Consider the following 17456-nt stretch of genomic DNA (forward strand, 5'->3'; position numbering starts at 1 on the left):
TATGTTCTTTAAAAAAATGTTGTACATCCATGTTCTCCATGTCGCTCCTTCCCCCGTAATAACAAGAAAAAGTCAGACCATCTACAAAATCCTCATTTTCTTTAGCTTACTTAAGAGCAGAGGGCAGGGGGGCCCCATGTGAACAGAATCTCAGAGGGTGTCAAGGCTATCCGAGGAGAAGCCGTGTACAGCGGACTTAGGGATGGATGAATGCTGAATTCATGAATGGCTGAATGGCTGAATGTTGATTGCCTTCAATTTATTGAATGGCTACTCTTTGCCACAAACCAGGGATTTTAATACATTATCTCTTTCAATTCTACCAAACTGATTCTAAGAGTTAGACATTTTAATCTCCATTTAAAAGATGTGACCAAGGCTACACACCTAGCGTGGGTAACTAGAGTCTACAGTCCATCTTTCATACTGTGTCACACTTCCACCCTCTGAATGACTTTTGCCTTCTATGATTCTTCTTTGTTGATTTTTTAAAAAATCAGATGTGACTAGTATTGCTCAGATCCCATGCATACTCTTTTTCATATAAGAAGCTGACATTATTTCTCCACCAAATAGTAATGTGCACCAGGAGTGGTAAGACGGTTGTTTCAAGACATTGACCTCCCTATGTATTGTCTACCTCCTCTGTCACAGGGAGTATTGCTTGCTTTGTGAATGGTGTGAATCCCAAACACCTGACCAGTCACAGGGCGTGAATAGTATGTGCTGAATGGCTAATGGGTGCAGAGGGAAGTCATAGTGCTTATTCTCTTTGGAATTCAGCCGATGTACTGTTTCTATACCTTTTTATTATTTTTTTTTGAAAAATAACCATGTTGAGTGTTTCTGTATTGTGTCCAATCAGGTTCACTATTTTAAAAATAAACTATACAATCTTCTAAGAACAGGGCAGTGCACATACAAGACAAGGACAAATTTACATTCTATAGGAAAGTAGATAAAGAAATGCATTAAAACAATAAAGAATTACCATGAAGAGATTACCTGATGATCACTAATCATCAGGAAATGAAAATCAAAACCTCAATCAGAGATCACCTCACACTGGTCAGAATAGGCATCATTAAAAAGTCCACAAGCAGGGCTTCCCTGGTGGCACAGTGGTTGAGAGTCCGCCTGCTGATGCAGGGGACACGGGTTCGTGCCCCGGTCCGGGAAGATCCCACATGCCGCGCAGCGGCTGGGCCTGTGAGCCATGGCCGCTGAGCCTGCGCGTCCGAAGCCTGTGCTCCGCAGCGGGAGAGGCCACAACAGTGAGAGCCCCGCGTACCGAAAAAAAAAAAAAAAGTCCACAAGCACTACTATATATAAAACAGATAACCAACAAGGACCTACTGTATAGCACACGGAACTATACACAATACTTTGTAATAACCCATAAGGAAAAAGAATCTGAAAAAGAATACACACACACACACACACACACACACATATAATTGAATCACTGTGTTGTACACCTGAAACTAAGACAACATTGTAAATTAACTATGCTTCAATTTTTAAAAATTCACAAACAATAAATGTTGGTGAGGATGTGGAGAAAAGGGAACCCTCTTACACTATCAGTGGGAATGTAAATTGGTGCAGTCACTATGGAAAACAAAATGGAATTTTGTCAAGAAACAAAAAATAGAACTACCATATGATCCAGCAATACCACTCCTGGGTATATATCTAAAGAAAATGAAAACACTAATTTGAAAAGATACATGCACCCCAACATTCATAGCAGTGTTATTTATAATAGCCAAGGTATGGAAACAAACTAAGTGTCCATCAACAGATGAATGGATAAAGAAGATGTGATACACACACACACACACACACACATACACACACACACACACACAATGGAATACTACTCAGCCATAAAAAACAATGAAAAATTGCCAACAACATGGATGGACCTGGAGTGTATTATGCTTAGTGAAATAAGTCAGACAGAGAAAAACAAATACTATATGTTATCATTTATATATGGAATCTAAACAAATAAAACAAATAAATATAACAAAACAGAAACAGACTCACAGATAAAGAGAAGAAACTAGAGGTTACTAGTGGGGAGAGGGATAGAGAGAGGGGCAAGATAGGGGTAGTACAAACTATTATGTATAAAAAATAAGCTACAAGGATATAGTGTACAACACAGGGAATATAGTCAATATTTGATAGTAACTAGAAAAGGAGTATAATCTTTAATAATTGTGAATCACTATGTAGTACACCTGAAACTTATACAATATTATAAATCAGCTATACTTCAATAATAAATAAAGTAAAATATTACTAACAGGAAAGCAAAAGAATAATTAATTGTCCAAAAGGTAAATAAGAATATTGTAACCATGACGCCCACATACACTGCACTGAGAGCCATCACATGCCTTCCCTTGGGCAATATATTCTTCCCTTCACCTAACTCTCCTCCGTATGGTCCAGGATGCTGACCCTCCCTCGCATAGTCACTGGATTCTTGCTTCCTTTGATCACTGCTGCCAATTACTGAGAAAACCCTGTCCCTGATATAAGCACACTCTCAAACCATATCCCAAATACAACCAGCTGCTGGTCACCAGGGGGTGGGCTCAACCTGAAGATGGTTCAAGGCAAGCCATTCCCATTCCCAGAAATCAGACTCAAGGCCCATGTCTTCCCTATGGAGGGCCAGTCACGCTCTCTGTTTCTGGGGTAAAATAATACTGAACACAGGCTAATGATCATTTTAATCAATTCATTATGAATCATCTTCACAGCCTCTTTAATACTACAGATACAATAAGATAATAACTTCCCCTAACTTTTGATTGACAAAGGTCCCTGCCTAGAATGTTATGGGGTCATAGTCCTGGTATACTCAAGTCTGCTAAAGTCTAACATACAAAATCCTCTCAAAACTTCATTTTACATACTTCAGTTTTAAAAAATTTTATTTAAAAGGATGTTTCATTAAACTCTATTTTGAAATAATAATGGAGGTAGTAGCTATAATTCAGTTTTCCATTTCGAATTTTAAAAGCACATTCTTTGTGGTCTTGGCATTTTGCTTGAAAATGAACGTTATGGTATATTTCAGGAGATAATTTATATGAAAAAAACCCCACATTGAATGTCAGCTTCAACCTCATTTAAACTGTTTTCACATTCAACTAGGGGAAAGTCTAGTTGTTAATCTTGGTGAGGGTCTCTGCATCTTCTCAGAATGAAAGCTGATGTACGGTAGGTGACAAGTAAAAGGACATTTTCTAGATGCCCAGTTCCCAAACTTTAGTGGCAAGAGATTAACCTGGGGAGCTTGGTCAAAACTCAATGGCTGGGACAGCCTCCACCCTCTAGCTTGATTCTGTAGGTTTGGGGTCAGACCCTGGAGACTGCATTTCTAAAATGTACGCAGCTGGTGTGGATGGAGGACCCTACTGAGAATGGTTATAGGCCCCCTCTTTTTTTAAACGCCCCCTCCCAAAGCGCCCTCTTTTAAAAAAGAAAACTGTGTTCCCATAGAATCAAGAGTGTAAATAACCCCCTCAAGAGCAAGCAGATCCAACTTGGGTCTTCCAGGCCATTCTGGTCCTTTTCCTGCAGGTTAGGCAGGCATGGGGGTGGGGCGGGGCAGAGGCGTGTCCCCCAAGTGTGTGCCCTGTCCTTGTGAGGGAGGCTGAAGGAGGGACCTCAGATTCACATACAACATACCCCAGTGACTCTGGAGTACCTCCGGCCCCTCCCTGTTTCTCACCACACCCGTGGGGCTGCCCAGTCCACCACCCGTCCACCACCACTGGGTTACAGGTGCCACCTGAGGATTGAGGGGGACAGATGGGGATGGAGGGGGACGGGGGGGGACAGATGGGAACGGAGCGTGTACGGAGGGAGAACAGAGTGGGAAGGAGGGGAAACAAGAGAGGGACAGAGGGGGAACAGAAGGGGACGGAAACAGGGAATACAGGGGGACGGAAGGGGGGACATAGAGGGATGGAGGGACGGATGGGACCAGAGAAGTGCAGGCCGGCCGGAGGTCGGAGGGAGGTACAGAGGGGACCCGGCCCGGCTCCCCTCAGCCAGGCAGCGGCACACTGAACCGCTGGGCCGGGGGCAGGGGACTGGACCCGCGTGACCGGCCTGAGTGACGAGGGCCGGGGTTTGCGGGGACCAGCCCGGGTGGTGCGGACGAGGACGGGAACCGGGACGGTAGGGTTACGGGGACTGGGGACGGGACGGGAAGGAACACCCGGCTCCCTCTGCCCGGCAGCAGCACACTCCGCCGCTCGGCCGCACACCTCCCAGCACCGACTCCTCCGGCGTGAGGCGGCCCGCGCCTTATATACCCTGCTAAAAATAGCCTGCGAAACCGCCTTCCAATCAGAGCTGGCCTTAGTTCGAATTCAGCCAATGGCGAGGGTTGTGATGGAGAGGCTCGGTCACGCCAGGCGGGGCCGCTGTAAGCTGCTACCCGCGATTGGCCGAAGCTGACATCATCGTCGCGCAGCCCCCGGGCCGGGCGCGGCGTGATTGGGCGGTGCGCGGGGCGGGCGCGGGCGAGTCACGTGGGGAGATGGGGGGGGCTGGGCGGGGAGGAGGGGAGGCTGGCAGCGGAGCTTTGAATAGGGAAGTTTTGCAGGGGTTACGTTTGCAGTCAGTCCGGTGTTTGCAAATATTGTGTGGGCTCGCGAGCGAGTCTCCGGGCTCCGGTAGGATCCGAACCCGCGGCGCCTAATTGCTGCCCACTGAGTTTGCATGAACTTCCCCGGCGCTGCAGGCACGGCTGCTGCGCTCCCGACTCCAGACCGCACACCTCCCTGTTTTTACAACAGCAGTGACTGTCTTTTCCAACCCGACATGGATGTGCTCCCAATGTGCAGCATCTTCCAGGAACTCCAGATTGTGCACGAGACTGGTTACTTCTCGGCGCTGCCCTCCCTGGAGGAATATTGGCAACAGGTAAATAGGAATTTTCATGGGCCAGGTGCCCGGGTGCGCCGAGGAGGGAGTGCATGCACTCACCGACAGGACGGTGTGTGGTTGGAGGTGCATTTCTTTTTCTTCTTTTTTTAATGGTTCGGGTAAATTTTTAAAAAATTAAAATAATTAGTCTTAAAACGTACTTCTGCTGCCTCCGGTGTGGAAGGCACTTTAAAGGGGCCTTTTACAGCGTGGAGCGGAGTTGTCATTTGAGTGGGGCGCAGCAGTGCTTCGTCGCTTGGAGTGTTTTTGCCGTTTCAGGGGCTTATGAACTGCGTTCTCCGGAGGGCAGACCCAGCTCCGCGGCCTGATCCCGGCCCCAGCCCTTGGCAGAAGTTTGGTGCTTGTACCAGCTCCAGACTCCACAGCTGGATCTGGTCATATGAACTTGTATGGACTGCCAAGGGTGTTTTTTTTTTTTTAAGGGATTTTGGTTTTGTTTTGCTTTTTGGTGTTTGTACGTGGAGATTTTTTTTTTTTTTTTTAAATTAAGGATTTCACCAGCGAAACATCCACCAGCTCCTTTTCTCTACCAGGCCATTTTCAGTTTCTTTACCTTCTTGGGAATGCTTAAGATATGCCTCGATCTGCCTTGTTTTTCTTAACCTGCTTCTTTTGTTGACCAGAAAAAAAAAAAAAAAAAAAACCCAATGTTTGCACAACCAGTGACTTATCAGTCATATGACAATGAGCCCGTCCGAATTGCTTCAAGTCAGAGTTTGGGAAGAAGAGTCTCTGTTTCCGGCATTTTTTAGTGGAACTGGAATTTTTGGCATTGGACATTTAAGAAACAATTTTTCCCCCTTCTATTGCGTTAGGATTACCTGAAGGGAGAGAGATTCTGACACTTGTCCCACTATCTTTAAAGACAGAAGGAGGGTTTGGGGTTTTCTCTGCGCTGCTAAGCAGTTTGCTTTTTGTCACAAAGTGAGTTAGCAGGTCAAATATATATTGTGGGTTTCAAAGCCTAGAAGGCTTTTAGGGGAGATGAAATGCAAAGTGTTACAACCTTCACATGCCTGCTTAATTGTTCCCAGCCCTTTCCTGCCTCCCTCTCCCCTCCAGGCTTTTCCTCCTAAAGAAGCTGCTTCCTAGGACGTGATTGAAATTGATCTAAGTAGTTTCCTTGGGCATTTGGGATTTGGGCCACAAGCCAGGCTGAGCTCTTGGTCGCCTTCAGAGGCTTTTAAACTCTCCCTGAGAGCTTCCTTCTGGTCCCCAGGGCTCGTCAGCATAATGGAGATTTTAAATTAGCCAAATTATTAAAGTTTAACAAGATCTCAATAAACGTGCTTTCCTTTTTCTTTGGAACATCCATAGAATATCTTGCTGTCTCTCCGCAGAACACTGTAGTGTGCTTTGTAACCCAGACGTCTGATTTTAGGGGTAATGAGAAAACAATGACTGTTTTTTCCCCCTCTGCTTGCTCCTGCTTGCTAGGTGAGGAGAGGGAGGGGGAAGGGTCTATTCTGATAGCAGGCACACTGCTAAATAACCAAGCGGGAGCCCTTTGGGTGGGCTTTGCTAGTCCTGAAAATGATTTGCTAAAAAGAGCAGAGTTTGCTGTAGAAATCTAAAGCTGTGGAATTGCAGTAGTATAGACAGCCTTATATGGACATGCAGGCAGTTGATCCTAGTGAAGATAAGGGCAGACATAATTTAAACCTAAAACGTTTCCTACCGTTTTTCTTTTCCAGTGGCTAGAAAGTTTGAGATGGTGGGGAGAGGGGATGCTGGTCTCTCGGCAGTTGTAGCTTCTGGAAAGGTTGGTTGTGGGGCTTGGGGGGGCACTCTGGCCATGACACGCTGCATGTATATTTGAACCGGGTCCTTTTTTGGCCGCTGGTCAGAATTTCAAAAGGAAGTCTCCTTTGGCATTGTGTGAAAGAAATAGAGTGATGACTCATACAGTTGTACTCTTGGCCAGTAGATAAAGTTCTTGTCCATTGTGGGACTCCCAGCAGGGCTGCGGAGGAATTTCCCCTCCTGCATCCTTTACAATAGCAGATGGCCATTCTGGAATGGTTTCTCCGCTCCTGTTGTTGTTTTCCTCTGACCACTGTGGAAGTCATTTAAGTTGTGTGTGCGCATGGCCCTGCACTTGGGAATGGCATTCTTTGAAAGCCTATTAGGTCTGGGCTCCGCAGGAAACGGGTAGTTTCTCTGCAGCTCCTTCCTGACCCTAGACCATCAGCTGGCTGCGTCCGCTCAGTGAGTGCGGCCTGTGCTGTCAGCGGTTCTCCAGAGGGAGACACATGCCATGTCAGAGCACACTGTTGAGAGCAGCAGGCTCTCTGTCTGTGCCTCTGGAAGGCGGATGCCTGGGTTTCCTGGTTGCACAGGGCTCTCGGCTGTCAGATAATATGGTTAAATCTGTCCGGTGGGGGCAGGTCTGAGGCTGGTATTCTTTGTGTGGCTTACAGAAACTTATTAGAAACGTCAACACTGTAACTATAACAAAAACTGGCTCAGTGACCATCAACCATTTGTGGCCATTGGTCCAACTTGGGGAAGCGGGGAGAGGTTTCACCTCTGGTTTTTCTTCTGAATGTATACCCATTCCTAGAAACAGCTTTCCTCTCACTCTGCTAAAGACGGATTCTTGTAGTGACAAGGCCACAGTTTACTTGCCCTTGACTCCTGCATGTTTTTGGAAGTGCGCTTTCGGTTCCGTTTTCGGTAGTCGTCACAATCACGTGCCTCCTTGTGGTTCCTTTCGCACAGACCTGCCTGGAGTTGGAACGTTACCTCCAGAGCGAACCCTGCTATGTGTCAGCCTCCGAAATCAAATTCGACAGCCAGGAAGATCTGTGGACCAAAATCATCCTGGCTCGGGAGAAAAAGGAGGACTCGGACCTGAAGATGTCCTCCAGTCCCCCTGAGGATGCACTCAACAGCCCCAGCTTTGGCTACAACCTGGAGACCAACAGCCTGAACTCGGACGTGAGCAGCGAATCCTCCGACAGCTCCGAGGAGCTCTCGCCCACCACCAAGTTTACCTCTGACCCCATCGGCGAAGTTTTAGTCAATTCGGGGAACCTGAGCTCCTCCGTCACCTCCACGCCCCCTTCCTCCCCAGAACTGAGCAGGGAGCCGTCCCACCTGTGGGGCTGCATGCCTGGTGAGCTGCACCCTCCCGGGAAGGCGCGCAGTGGGACTGCGGGGAAGCCTGGCGACAAGGGCAGCGGAGACGCCTCCCCAGACGGCCGCAGGAGGGTGCATCGGTGCCACTTTAATGGCTGCAGAAAAGTTTACACCAAAAGCTCCCACTTGAAAGCACATCAGCGCACCCACACAGGTCAGTCCCTCCTGCGACCCGGGCGCCGCTGAATTAATTGCACCAGCCCTGGGAGGGGGCCGGGGCTCTGCAGGAGGCTGTCAGAGCAGACACATCCTCACCTCCTTTCTTCCCTCAAAAGAGTTGGGTCTCTGGGGAGGACAGAGTAGGCGCTGAAAGACTGGACATGTGTGCCCGATGAATGGTTATCGCTTTCAGATTAAACAAACAAGAGGTAAATCACATTCTCTGTCTACACCGAGTACCCCACCCACTCCAGCCACCTGGGTTATCAAGGCCCACTGTGCAGTCTGCAGTGTCCGTGTACAGTGCTACTCGGAGTTGCCTCTGATTTTTGGAAATGAAGCTCGAGGGTTGGGAGAGGGTGGCCGGGCGGTGTGGCGCAGGTGAGTGCCGGACACCGTGTGGGGTCTGAGCTAGACCCATCGACTCTGTACGAAGCAGTATTACCAGCAGGTACTTAGTGAGAATTTCTCTGTGTATCATGCTGCCTTTGTTTTCTGATGCCAACTTTAAAAAATAATAATAACTTCTTAATGAAATATCACAGTCTAGAGAATAGTTCCATTTATAGTTACCATGACAGTCTAGGATAACTGGTGAAGCATCACAGAAATTTTGGATCTGGAAGGGGTCTTAGAGATCAAGTCATGCAAACTCTCATGTTACCAATAATGAGAGGAGACCAGGATCCTGAAACAGCTCAGGGCAGAGCCAGGATCAGCACCCGGGTACCCTGGAACCAGGCTACTGACTGTGGCAATTGTTTCTTATTTTCTCAGGTAGCACTTTTAGTGAAATCATATTTGTAATCCGACCAAGGGATAAAGTCGACTGGGTCTTTCGCTTGTCATTTAGAAAGTGTTTTGAAGACCTTGGAATGGGGTTTCCCAGAAACTCATGACCTCAGTTTTGGAGAAATATAGTTTCCCGGAGGAAACTACAAAGCCTCATTCCACAGGGAAGTGAGTAAGGAACAAAATAAGTGCTTGAGAGAAACCGTTTCCATGGAGAAAGCAATAAAACCCAGCCCTGGCCAAGGCCACGGGTCCAGTGGGCTGACACATCACCTCGGAAGTATTTCTCCAGTCTGAGTCATTGTCATTCTTACACGTTCACTCTGATTACGGTCATGTGGGCCCTGCCAAGCCTGGGTCTCTTCCCCAGCACTTGGAGGCCCAAGGCTAGGTCAGGAAAGAGCCTCTGCCTGTTACCTTGGGAGGGCCGGCTCCCAGCGCTAACTGAGGTGTATTCTGAACTCCTGAGGGCAGTGGCCTCTGGGCCTGCTCCTGAGTGGACTTTCCCACCACGTGTTGGGGTAGCAGGGCCCTTCCCTCACTGTTCAGTGAAATCATGGCGTGCCTGTCATGTGCTCTCTTCCCAGGAGAAAAGCCTTACAGATGCTCATGGGAAGGTTGTGAGTGGCGTTTTGCAAGAAGCGATGAGTTAACGAGACACTTCAGAAAGCACACTGGTGCCAAGCCTTTTAAATGTTCTCACTGTGACAGGTACGTGCATGAACAGCAGGGGCACGGCGGTGCCATCCCCGGAATGGAGTAGGCATGCAGTCACCCTGCAGCAAGGCAGCCGTCTTCCTGGCCTGCACTGGCATCTCTCTTTTCAGCCCAGGACTTTTTAAAAAGGCTCTAATACGCCACTCGTCCAGGTTAGGAAGCACCGTGTACTGAGTGCACGAGAATAGAATGATTTCGTTCATACTTTCTGAAGACTGGCCCTTTAACAGTTTTCAACTTTGAAGGCTGGGCAGTAAAGTCAGGTGACATTCCCAAGAGCTGATCGGCAACCTCCCTGATGTATACTCCTGCCCCAAATGTGGATGGGGCTGACTCAGCATGATGACTCCCACCCCCCATGGAGAGGGCTACTTTAGCTGGGGGGAGCACGGGCAGGAGGTCTGTAACTGACGGGGCTGGAGACCTAACGTCTGGGACCCCGATTCTCTCTGCAGGTGTTTCTCCAGGTCCGACCACCTGGCCCTGCACATGAAGAGGCACCTCTGAAGCGGCAGAGCGTCGACTCCTGCGGGCTAAAAAGGCTTCCAGGCTGAGACGGCCGTGGAAGGAGGGTGCGTGTTCCAGCCAAAGCCATTTTGCACCCTACCCGGTCGCCTCCAGGACCTACTGGGAAGGTCTTTCGAGGGCGAAAAAAGTCATGTCCGAAGCGGCAGGGCACCCAGGGTGTGTGGTGTTTGGGTGGCCCTGGCCTCGCCACTGGTACCTATCCTCTGAGTGGTCCCTAAGCCTTTGCCGTGAGCATGTGCACTGAGAATGTTAGTGGTGGGTGGGCTGTATGTGGAGGGTCTCCTACGGACTGTGTGACGAGACAGAGTCCTTTCCCTTGCGAGGCTGCAAGAGACAGAAAAAAGCATAGTTTGAATGTTTTGTATGTGAGGCGTGTTCCATGAGATGAGATGGCCACCAATCATTTCCCGGGGCGGGGTGGGGTGGGGGGTGGTGTAGGTAGAGTCTGCGCCTTAGAGGGAAAAAAAAGAAAAGAAAAGAAAAAAAGAAGGGAAAATGTGGAGGGCAGGCGTGGGCGGTCAGGACCCGGGAGTGGCGAGTGGGTGTAGGGAGGGGAGCCCCTTTCCCTCTAGCGTGTGGCGAGAACTTTCGGTGTCTGGTTCAGCTGTGTGAAGTGAGTAGCTTCTGCTACTCAAAAGACAGAGTTCGTTTGTTACCCATTGTATAAGCTGTGTATCTACAAATATAATACATCGATAACTTTTCCTTCTAAGACAAAAGTAATGCATGGTCTGGGGAATTATCTGCTTTTCCATTTTTAAATCAGGACTACAGTTTTGATTCCAGTTCACTGAGCAGCTAAGATACGATTGGTTGAATTCGGTGACCCCCTAGCCATCTGGGCCTGGCAATACACAATCCTTCCCCCCTTCGATTTCATAACACTCCCCTTCCAGAGAGGCATTGTGCAGCATAGGACTATTTTGTAAATGGTTTGAATTTGAATTACCTTTTTGGAGAATTTCGTGATGCCCTTGAAAGATGTTGGACACGAGTTGGGTGTCCAGGACACTAGGGCTGGGAATTGCTGGTCTAATGTCTCATTAGACTCAGAACCTAAAATTTTTCTCAGTTGGGTGGATAAAACCACTAAAGCTTAGAAACTGTTTTCTCATGCAGCTAAGTTTCTCTTATTTATGCCTTGAGGACTAATTTCTGGTTTTCTAGCTGTTAATGCACTGTAGATCTTAACAATGGTGCCTTACGCAAGTGGCCCCTTATGTAGGGGTCTCGTACAGGGGTATGGGTGATGCATGCTTTATTAAGGCTCTTTTTTCACCTGGCTTTGTACTGTATCAATATATAATACAGAAAAAAAATCTCTTTAAGGTCCTCCTTCACAAAGTCAAATAGATGAAAACCCCCCAAACAAGTCAGTATTTACTCAGTAGTTTAGACAACTTGACTGTCAGTGTTAAAGTGGAAAACATGTGATAATTGGAAAATCAGACCATTTCTGCCACCGTGAGACTTCGTATAGACTTTGCACAACAGTTGTACAGATCATACACCGGCTGTGTTTAATATGTAACATTTTCACACGTATTAAAGATACAGAAGTATAAAAAACAATGTATTTGCTTAAAAGGCACAAGTTTCTCGCGTATCTATCTAGCTATCTGTTGGTAACAGAAAGTATATTACTTTTTTTTTTAAAGTGGGCAAAATTCTTGTGTATGTATATTTGTGTGTACAGTATGTGTATGTGTGTATGTGTGTGTATATATATATATATACATATATATAGATAATATATACATATTTTTTTAAGGAGAAATTAGAATGTCTAGCTAGAAAATTCCACAGCCTGTGAAGACATATTTCAAAATGGCCACAAAGGAGGTAAACATGAGAACTCTAACTTTTATAGAGGCTTTCCCTTTAATTTAACAATTTGCCACAGGCTCTTGGCATCAAATCTCTTCCAGACTGCCAACTCGCTCATCATAATCGGCAGGTCTGGGATAGGGTACCTTCGCCATATGAACGGAATACTAGCCCGCTCGTTGGTCTCAGACACACTAAGGTTTGGATTTTGAATGTCAGCTTTATTGAAGATCGAGCCTAAGAGTAAGCTAATCACAGGGATTCTTTTTTAGAGCACTTTTTATGCAGATGAAGCTATTTTTTTCCAGCACATAGATTCTTCCAGTTTTCCAACGAGTAATTTCCCTGAATTGGCACACCGCAGCATGGACAGCTGATCCTCCATCCAGCTGCTGGCTCATGGGTGTGGATCTTTCCTTTATATATATTTATATATATATATACACACACATATGAGTCTGGCTGGGCTGGTATTTTGTTTGGATCTTCCTGGAGATGAGCAATGGTGAAAGCTCACATAACTGGTTTTTTTTGTTTTTTGTTTTTTTTAATCTGGGCTGATGGATACACTTACCTAAAGAACTCATTTCATATTGCTGAGGGGGGGAAATGCACTTTTCTTTTGGCAATTCCAAATCCAGGCACTTGATTTGCTGGATTTTGGAAAACTCCTTTTTTGGCCCTGCTGTGTGCTTAGCCATAACAATTCCATTCAGCAAGAAGGTAAACAAAAGACAAAAAAAAAACTTGCACTGGCTTGTCTCACTTATGAAACACCATGGAGTGGTTTGATTGGGTGGGGCTGGGTGCCACGTATGTCAATGCCTGTAATTTTCATAATAAGCAAGTACCTAAAGAATTACATTCTGTTCAGGTGATAACTGAGCCTCAATCAAGCAGAAACTTTTTGCTTGACGTTAAAAAAAAAATTTCTATTAGTGAAATTTCTTTTTTTTCTTTTGAAGCACCCTGTTATCTAAAAAAATCTTTGTAAGATTTTTGTAAAATTTTGTTTTACAAGATTTTATTTGAAATTGTTTTTTGCAAGATTGTTATATTTCTGTATGAATGTATTTTTTATTGGAATAACATAAAAGAATTCTTATCAGCATCTTGAGCCTGGTTGTTTTTGTGTGTGTGGTGGGGGGGGGGGTGGTGGCCGAGTGTTGAAACAAATTCCTGTCAGATTACTCACCCGCCTCCTCCTTGGGAAATCTTCCTTGTGCTACCCAGCAAGCCACTTGTCTCCCCCCCACTCACTGCCCTTCCTGGCAGCAAAGGTGGAAATAGGAGCCTGGGGTTGCTCCCTGATGGGCACTGAATTCTCCTCCAGAGACGGGGCACAGGAGGAAACACTTGCTGTGTTTCATCTTCCTGTCACTCCAGCCAGGAGAATAAATTGCAGAGGCATCCGCAGAATGTGAAACAAACACCTCCCTTTCACTTCCGCATGCTCCTGCAGCCCTGTTCCACCGAGGCGGTCAGAGCCCGGCAGCCGCCTCTGACCTGGCCCACACACCTGGCTGAGATGTCACCCAAGAGGGTGAAAAGGACACAGTTGGGACAGCAAGCCCCAAAGCCATCCCCCTGGCCTTCAGTCCAGTCTTCTTACCTACCCCCTCCCACCACCTTCTCTGGTCAGTCCAGCAAAATAGGGCAGAAGGTAAAAGATTGTTTACATGATCAGGTTTTTTTTTCTTGAGGTAAATGGGACGCATTCAAATGCAGAGTTTGTTCAAAAACAAAATAGCTTTTGGTTCTCTAGAAACATTTCCTGTGAGCAGCATTAGATCTTAGTTCTACTGAGTGGCGAGTGGCAAACAAGTTTGTGTTGAGTTCATATTAAGCTCCTCAGTAGTGAAGGTAAAATCAGTGTGTGCTTTCTAGAAGGGGCTACAGGATGATGGACATTTCTGAGGCAATGAGCTTCTTAATCTTGTTCTTAGTTTAAGGAAGTTCTCCGGTTGCTGGAAGGGCTCACTGCCTCTTGTTCCTAGTGGATCTTCATTTTGCTGCGTGGGCAGAGTTTACACGAGCTGCTTTTAATTTGATAATTGGGGAGGGGAAGTTGAAGTGCATCCCCAGATTAGAAATGTTAAGTAATTTTCTTTCTAGAACTGTGGTAAAAATATCAGCCATTTGAACGGAGTTGTGATGTGGGAGGGTGCAGGAAGCAGATGCAATTTTTGCCAGGACTCATGGGTGTGTTGTGTTCAAAGCACATGTCAGGATGACTAATAGTTGGATTGCCCTGACTGTAGCACTAAATAAAGGCTTGATAATGCATTCTCGGCTACTAGTAAGACATGACCACTTTGTCATGTGAAGACTATGCCGAACAGCTCGGTTATGTTCAAATAAGGCTGCTAGGAACTGCCATGCGAGGAATCAGCTGTAAACCAAGGATAATTATAGAAGGACAAAAATTTTCAGTCTGCTTAACAAAATTTTTGAAACCTAGCTAAAGGAAAGGATGTGTTCTCAGTCAAGCTCGCCTTGTGCTTTCGGACAATTTGCTGAGCTACGCTGGACCTCAGTTTTCTTATTGCTAAAATATTTTGGGTTAGGTCACGTGTATCGAGCATTTTATAGAGCTGCAATTCTGTGGTCTGTGAGTATAGGGTGGACTTCAAATTACATGTCCACCCTCCTCAAAATGCTCGGCTCAGATCTAGAAAGCTTTCTCTTGTGCTACAGTAGACAGCATTGTTGAGAAAATTGCTCTGACTTAGAATGGAAAGAGGGACATTCTCAAATTGCCCCTTTAATTATAGTTAAGTTATTCAAGCATTTGGTGCTTCATAGCATACCATTTTTTTAATTAAAAAAAAAAAAAGAGGGCTTCCCTGGTGGCGCAGTGGTTGAGAGTCCGCCTACCGATGCAGGGGACACGGGTTCGTGCCCCGGTCCGGGAGGATCCCACATGCCGCGGAGTCGCTGGGCCCGTGAGCCGTGGCCGCTGAGCCTGTGCGTCCCGAGCCTGTGCTCCGCCACGGGAGAGGCCACAGCAGTAGAGGCCCGCATACCACAAAAAAAAAAAAAGAAAGAAAGAAAAACCTCTTTGAAAACTGCCATTGTAGCCATTGCAGATCCAGTCTCAAGTTCTCCCAACTCACCAATCATACTGCACACGTTCCCAGCTGACCTGTGTGCTCAGAGGGTGGTGGAGTCGATGGGAGGTTGTTTACTTTTATATTTTAATTGCTCCGAAGAAAGAACATATCTTTCATATGTAACTCCCTTCTTAGTTTTTAACCTTACGCCACCATGAGCTATATTTTTAACAACCCTCCTTCTCAACCTGAATTATTCCCCTCCCCAAACTGGGTGATGATGAAAATGATGATATCTACTACTTCTTGTGCCTTGACTACGAATCGGGGAAGCAGTATGTTATACATCTGTGTCTGTGTGTGTGTTTATGTATATTTCCCAGTGTACTCCACGGCGGGCGTTATCCCCATTTCACAAGTGAGGACTCCTGAGCAGCTTTCTCTAGATGGCTCAGCAGGAAGCATCAGGCTAAATATTTGAGGCCACGTCTCTCAAATGCCAAAGACCAAGGCTTTAATCACCAGCCAACACTGCTTTCTCTCTCACGCAAGTTCTCACGAGAGCCTTCTGCTCATTCTGTTGGATTCACCTTGAAATGAAGTTACATTTATGAAATGGAGACAGAACTTTCTTATAATTCAGAAGCACTAAAGCTATAAACTGTGCTGTAAGCCTAAGCAAACAAAAGTAACCATTTTGAATTGCTTTCAAGATATGAGACAGGTGGCATGTATTTATTTCTAATGTTTAAGAAGCTCAAGAAAGCAACTGGGGATGTGACATCCTGCATTAATTGGCAAGCATCACCTAATGAAAGTAGTTAAGACACAAAGAGAGGAAAATTAGGTCCATGCATCACACAAATGAGGCAATACAACAAAGTGTGTTTAACTAGATTTAGTTTATAACACAGTCTCTCTGTTTCACCCTAAGTAATTTTAATGAGAATTCTCTAAACGTCTGTGAATGGAAAGAGACAAAGACAAGAAGGAATCTGGGTACCACATGTCCTGATAGGATTCATGCTGGGCTGAGCAGTCGCTGCAGAATTTTCAGTAAAAGACAGATTTAGCTAGAATGCCCCTTGTCACTGTGAGTCTCTTCAAACTCGTGTTGCTAAGCCTTGCACTGACTTCCCTTTACATAATCGTGCTAAAAGAGAGAAAAAAAAGGTATCATATGATCTAGAACTGTTCCTTAAATTCAGAGCCCCCAATCCAAAGCTGCCACAAACAAATAATTATTAACTTTTTTAAAGGCTTAGCTACTTAGATAGTGGAAAATGTTCGCCAGGCCAGGGAAATCAGCATTTTCCGAAGCTGTGTACTTGCTTGATTCCCAAGCACATGTACCAGTGACTTGCATGTATTGACTAATCAGAGTTCTGTTCCCCTCGATTTCTTAAGTTTCACATTACCACATTTCACTGTGGTTGTGCAAGACTTCCTTCCAGATGTGCAAGATAGGTGACGACAAGCACGGGCTTTATCAATTAACTCACTGTAAAAGCAGGCGGCATTGCCTGGGTGTCATTTTTCCGTTTGCCTGGCTGAGGAGATGGGAGAGTGGTGGCACCGTGGGGTAGGTAAAACGGCAGTAAATGGCGCATGCCCTGTCTTCCCTTTCAACAGGAATTCGAAAAAATCTTCACTGTCACCCCCGTGTTCACTCACACAATTTACCATCTTCCCTAAAATAGGTCATTTACTCACAAGCTCAAAAGCTGTGCTGACTCACCAAGAGACATATGTCTCTGCGTGTGTGTGTGTGTGTGTGTGTGTGTGTGTGTTGTGTGTGTTTGTGTTTGAACTGTAAAAATTTAACTCTTCATGGTAAAATTGCCTTTGGGCAACATTCGGACATATAAATCATTTAGTTAAAGTAAATTAAAGAGAACATCAATGTTCACTACGGACTGAAAATTTTGAACCATAACGATGCGATTTTGAATATCTATCTGTTGTCAAGCCCCATCAGAAGATGGGGAGGAGACAGCAGGAGCTGAGACCACCAAGAGTCCAGCACTGGTGAGGTTGCCCCCAGCAGTAGCCCTGCAACCTGAATGAGGCCCAGTAAGACCAAGAACGGAAGCCTTTGCTGAGTGAACAGCAGCACGTGAGGATGCCCCAGGGGAGACGCCACCTACTTCCTGGGTTTCTCCAGTCAGTGATGCAGCATTCACACTTTGCATGTATCAGGAGGAGGGAACCAGGAGAACAGGTTCAGTCCCATTTTGGCCAGAAATGTCTATGGCGTTT

At 46.1% G+C, this 17456-nt stretch overlaps 1 protein-coding gene across 3 annotated transcripts; it reads left to right on the forward strand.

Moving 5' to 3' along the window:
• Positions 1-4839: 4839 nt before the first annotated feature.
• On the forward strand, positions 4840-11285 carry KLF6 (KLF transcription factor 6; the record flags this gene model as incomplete). 3 transcript variants are annotated; one of them, XM_079699267.1, is made up of 4 exons in its annotated part: positions 4840-4956; positions 7702-8275; positions 9660-9783; positions 10245-11285. In XM_079699267.1, 4 exons carry the CDS (start codon positions 4855-4857, stop codon positions 10294-10296), a joined length of 852 nt encoding a protein of 283 aa, XP_079555393.1. In that variant the 3' UTR covers positions 10297-11285. The 3 variants fall into 3 exon arrangements, with proteins under 3 accessions (XP_079555393.1, XP_079555394.1, XP_079555395.1); XM_079699268.1 differs by having other exon boundaries at positions 4855-4956; positions 7702-8149; XM_079699269.1 differs by lacking the exon at positions 9660-9783 and having other exon boundaries at positions 4855-4956.
• Between the last annotated feature and the right edge of the window lie 6171 nt (positions 11286-17456).

The sequence above is a fragment of the Hyperoodon ampullatus genome, assembly GCF_949752795.1.
Source record: "Hyperoodon ampullatus genome assembly, chromosome: 3".
NCBI classification, from domain to species: Eukaryota; Metazoa; Chordata; class Mammalia; order Artiodactyla; family Ziphiidae; genus Hyperoodon; species Hyperoodon ampullatus.